This window comes from Palaemon carinicauda, chromosome 31 (assembly GCF_036898095.1).
Source record: "Palaemon carinicauda isolate YSFRI2023 chromosome 31, ASM3689809v2, whole genome shotgun sequence".
In the NCBI taxonomy this organism is placed as follows: Eukaryota; Metazoa; Arthropoda; class Malacostraca; order Decapoda; family Palaemonidae; genus Palaemon; species Palaemon carinicauda.
Window position 1 is genome coordinate 53,664,806 of NC_090755.1, and position 6,089 is coordinate 53,670,894.

General features: G+C 26.8%; 1 protein-coding gene across 2 annotated transcripts in view; it reads left to right on the top strand.

The window, feature by feature from the left end:
• Positions 1 to 4,097, top strand: part of LOC137624979 (acid-sensing ion channel 5-like) — a 36,294-nt gene extending 32,197 nt beyond the window's left edge. For both annotated transcript variants that reach the window (XM_068355915.1, XM_068355916.1), the window contains 2 exons: positions 1,880 to 1,968; positions 3,917 to 4,097. In XM_068355915.1, coding sequence (XP_068212016.1) covers positions 1,880 to 1,968; positions 3,917 to 4,095 — 268 coding nt within the window. In that variant the 3' untranslated portion in view covers positions 4,096 to 4,097. The remainder of the gene's footprint in view (positions 1 to 1,879; positions 1,969 to 3,916) is intronic.
• The last annotated feature ends 1,992 nt before the right edge of the window (positions 4,098 to 6,089 follow it).

Sequence of the window (6,089 nt, forward strand, 5' to 3'; positions counted from 1 at the left end):
TTGTTAATTTATTCTCATCATTTGTTTATTTCCTTATTTCCTTTCCTCACTGGGCTATTTTTCCCTGTTGGAGCCCTTGGGCTTATATCATCTTGCTTTTCCAACTAGGGTTGTAGCTTGGCTAATAATAATAATAATAATAATAATAATAATAATAATAATAATAATAATACAAAAACTCAACCTTGCAGCGAATGTTTTTATGTTGAACAGGCTGATATAAATCTGTTTATCGTTTATGCATGAAAAATCTATTTTAATGTTGTTACTGCTCTTAAAATGTTCTATATCAATTGTTCATCACTTCTCTTGTAGTTTATTTATCTCCTTGTTTCCTTTCCTCACTGGTCTATTTTTTCTCTGGTGTAGCCCTTAGACTTATAAAATCCTGCTTTTCTAACTAGGGCTGTAACTTACCTAATAATAATAATAATGATAATAATGATGATAATAATGATAATAATTTTTTTCTCTGGTGTAGCCCTTAGACTTATAAAATCCTGCTTTTCCAACTAGGGCTGTAGCTGATCTAATAATAATAATAATAATGATAATAATAATAATAATAATAATAATAATAATAATAATAATAATAATAATTATTATTATTATTATTATTATTATTATTATTATTATTATTATTATTATTATTATTATTATCAGATCAGAAATATAATAAGACCATAGAATAATTTTTTTTAGTCTCGTAAATATCAATGATATTTATTGAATGTATCTCCACTAATTATCATTATCGTCATTATCAAATCAATTAAAAAGGATGTTTAGTAATTCTCATAGCCTCATACACTCTAAATGAGGAATCTAATATAAAATTGTGGTGTGGAATTTCGAAGAGGCCAAGGCAGACAGCAATATGCAGCTATGACAATACCGCAAGGCGTGCTATCGGGGAATATGGGGATTTTAGTAATGCTTCTCCATATTTCATTTTTTTCATAGGTAAAGGGTGATACTTGGGCAATAAAAGTGAATTCAAGTATCTATCTATCTATTTATTTATTTATCTATGTACCTATCTATATATAATATATATATATATATATATATATATATATATATATATATATATATATATATATGTATGTATATATATATATATATATATATATATATATATATATATATATATATATATATATATATATATGTGTGTGTACATATACATATATATATAAATGAATATATATATATATATATATATATATATATATATATATATATATATATATATATATATATACATACATATATATATATATATATATATATATATATATATAAACATATATATATATATATATATATATATATATATATATATATATATATATATATATATATATATATATATATATATATATATATATATATATATATATATATATATATATTGACATGACAGATAATAGATGGACATTAAAAGTAACAGAATAGGTCCCTAGAGATAGGAAAAGAAGCAGGGAAAGGAAGAGAAGACGAATATGCGTACAAATATTCTATATATATATATATATATATATATATATATATATATATATATATATATATATATAATATATATAAATATATATATATATATATATATATATATATATATATATATATATATACATATATATAAATATATATATATGTATATATATAAATATATATATATATATATATATATATATATATATATATATATATATATATATATATATATATATATATATGTAATGACAGATAATAGATGGACATTATAAGTAACAGAATGGGTCCCTAGAGATAGCAAAAGAAGTAGAGAAAGGAAGAGAAGACGAATATACATACAAATATTCACACATTGTATATTTAATATCCGTTATCTTTTCAGTCGATCTCTGGGCATAGTAAATGTGTATTTCGGAAGCTTTGATGTCGATTACGTCAAGTTTGCCAGAGAAGGATTACCTGAATTTCTTGGTAAGAGGATTTGAACTTTATTGAATATTGCATTGTAATGTATTGCAATATTGTATTCTAATGTATTGCAGTATTGGATATTACATTGTAATGTATTGCAATATTGTATTCTAATGCATTGCAGTATTGGATATTGCATTGTAATGTATTGCAATTTGGCTATTGCATTTTAATGTATTACTATACTGGATATTGCATTGTAATGTATTGCAATATTGGATATTGCATTGTAATGTATTGCTATATTGCATTTTAATGTATTACTATACTGGATATTGCATTGTAATTTTTCACAACATTGGATATTGCGTTGTAATGTATTGCAATATTGCATTTTAATGTATTGCAATATTATATATTGCATTTTAATGTATTGCAATATTGGATATTGCATTGTAATGAATTGTAATATTAGATATTGCATTGTAATGTATTGCAATATTTTAGCTTAATTTATTGCAGTATTGGATATTGCATTGTAATGTATTGCTATATTGCCTTTTAATGTATTACAATATTGGATATTGCATTGCAATGTATTGCACTATTGCATTTTAATTTCTTGCGATATTGGATATTTCATGGTGATGTATTGCATTTTAATTTATGGAAATATTTGAAACTGCATTGTAATGTATTACAATGTTGTATATTGCATTTTAATGTATGGCAATATTGGATATAGCATTGTAATGTATCGCAATGTTGCATTTTAATGTATTCCAATATTGGATATTGCATTGTAATGTATTGCACTATTGCCTCTTAATGTATTGCAATATTGGATATTGCATTTTAATGTATTACCATATTGTATATTGCATTGTAATGCTTTGCAATATTTGATCGTGCGTTGTAAAGTAATGCAATATTAGATATTGCATTTTAATGTATTAATATATTGGATATTAAATTGTAATGTTTTGCAATATTGGATATAGCATTTTGATGTATCACTATATTTGATATTGCATTGTAATGTTTCGGAATATTGGATATTGCATTACATTGTATTGCAACATTGGATACAGCATTGTAAAGTATTGCGATATTGGATATTGCATTTTAATGTATTAATATATTGGATATTAATATTGGTTATTGCATTGCATTGTTTTGCAGCATTGGATGTGTATTGTAAAGCATTGCAATATTGGATATTGTATTTTAATGTATTAATATGTTGGATATTGCATTGTAATATATTGCAATATTGGATGATACATTGTAATATATTGCAATATTGTATATTGCATTGTAAAGTATTGCAATATTGGATATTGCATTGCAATGTATTACAATAACTCTGCCTACAGATCTACCTGTTGACTCATGAGCAGCCAGTGCCTGGCCCTCTCTAGTCCTAGTTTGGGTGGAGAGGGCACTCAGGCGCTGATCATGGAATATATGGTCAGTCTCTAAGGTATTATCCTACTAACCATGGCATTATTACTGTCCTTTGCCTTTGCCATTCACGAGCGTCCTTTAAACCTATTAATTCTAATAATCAGGCCTTATCCGTCATGAGGCTCAATACTACACAGTACTCTAGAAGTTGTATTCCAGCTGTGACCAAGTTGAGGAATGATCTTCCTAATGGGGTGGTTAAATCAGTAGAATTTCAAAAGTTCAAACTTGCATTAAATGTTTTTATGTTGGACAGGCTGACATGAGTCTTTTTATAGTTTATATAGGACATATCTGTTTTAATGTTGTTAATATTTTAAAAATATTTTACTTCATCACTTCTTATATCGTTTATTTATTTCCTTATTTCCTTTCCTCACTGGGCTATTTTTCTTTGTTGGAACCCTTGGGGTTATAGCATCTTGCTTTTTTCAGTTAAGATTGTAGCTTTGATAATAATAATAATAATAATAATAATAATAATAATAATAATAATAATAATAATAATAATAATAATATTCAGAAAATGCCTTTTTTTTAGGTAAATTTGGGGGTCAGGTGGGCCTCCTCCTGGGCTGCAGCATTATCTCAATGGCTGAAGTGGTCGTCTTTGGGATCCTCATCTGCGTGGCCTGCTGCAGGTCCTTCGTGAATGGGGTCATCCGCAGGCCGAAGGGGAAAGTGAATAAAGTGGTGGGCTATGTCCCTCACTTGACTTGAGCCGTTTAAGTCTGTTGGTCTTTACAATAGAAGTATTCAAGTCAGTTTAAAAAAAATAAATTAATAAAGATATATTTTTGTCCTGCAAAATGGTAAAGGGAAATAAATTTCACTTGCTAAAAGGTAAAAAAAAAAAGATATTTTGACCTGCTAAAAGGTAAAAAAAAAATTATTTTGACCTACAAAAATGTAAAAATAAATAAATTTTGACCTGTAAAAAGGTAAAAAAAAATATTTGGACCTGCAAAAAGGTAAAGAAAAATTATTTTGACCTGCAAAAAGGTAAAAAGAAATATTTGACCTGCAAAAAGGTAAAAAAAAAGATTAATTTGACATGCAAAAAGGTAAAAATAAGATATGAATTTTGACCTGCAAAAGGTAAAAGGAAAAAAAATTGATCTGCAAAAAGGTAAAAGAAAAACTTACTTTTGACCAGCAAACAGGTAAAAAACAGCTTAATTTTGACCTGAATAAAGATTGAAAAACTGTAAGACTATCTAAATGATGGTTAGATACACTATTTTATTGCCTCTTTTACAAAAGTGACTTTTCTTCGACCTGTATGAAGACAAATGACACTATTTTTAAAAGATATTATAGATGACTTTGACTGGTATAAAAATGGAGAGAAACAGATGTTTTTTTATCATATGCTAATGAAAGTATAGCAATTGGTTTATTCATTCCTTAGTGAATATCCGTTTTATCAATTTAGACCTGATTTGTTGTATTACACATGTCTTGAATAAATGTATTATTTTCTTATTTTAAATATAATGGAATTGTCAGTATATTGTCTTTTAGCAGGTTCAATTTCCTTTAACGTTTAATAGGCCTAATCAGCTGTTAAATCATGTGAATAACATTGTCGAGTGATGTATGGTTAGGTCTAATCTATAAACATTGTTTATTTTTAGCTCGATTAGGCCTACTCGAATGCTTGCTGTTGTGAACTACGTTTATGAAAAGGTTTATTGCTATCTAAGTGTTTTATGTTGAACATGGTGACATAAGTCTTTTTATAGATTATAAATGAAATATATGTTTTGATGTTATTATTTTTAAAATATTTCATTTCAATTTTTCATTATTTCTCATATCGTTCATTATTTCATTTCCTTATTTCCTTTCCTCACTGGTCTATTTTTCCTTGTTGGAGCCCTTGGGTTTATATCATCTTTCTTTTCCAACAAGGGCTAGAGCTTATCTAATAATAATAATAATAATAATAATAATAATAATAATAATAATAATAATAATAATAATAATAATAATAGAGAAATGGACATTTTCCCGTGGGCGCTTTAGAAGTTAGTAAATATATCCATACGTAAACAACTAAGTCATCAATAGTTCTTATTTGAGTAATCTGGGTTAAGCACCTCCCCTATATAATAAGGGAGTTAACCTTCATACAAAGTAATGATGATTGAATATGGCATTGATTAGCCACACAAACAATGAAAATATGCTTATATGTGTGTGTATATATGTACTGAACATTCCCTATATTTAGACTAAGAAAATATATTTTCTTTCCCATCCACCATATATTGTATGACGAATAAAATGTCTGTCACAAATAAATAGCTTAATTTTCAATGTATAGAATAGATACATACTGTATTTTATACAGTAATCTCAAAACTTTCAATTGGGCCTAAATTTGCAACTGGCCTCCGCAAGGCACTAAGAAGAGCTTGAAGACCCAGGCCTACATAGCTGAAGACTATGAAACGTGAAGTAGATGATGATGAATGGATAAGTATTGATCTAAAATCTCATAAGAGAGACGACTGGCGGAATCGAACTGAGGCCTTGTGCGTCAATAGTCGTAGGAGGAGATGATGATGATGATAAACCTCATAAGTAAAACATTCACGATCTTAAGAACATCATAATCCTACCAAATTTCCTTTGTAATTATAACCTCAACCAAAGTTAATGACGAATGATTGTAAAAACAATATAAAAGAAAGATAAACTCACGTCGC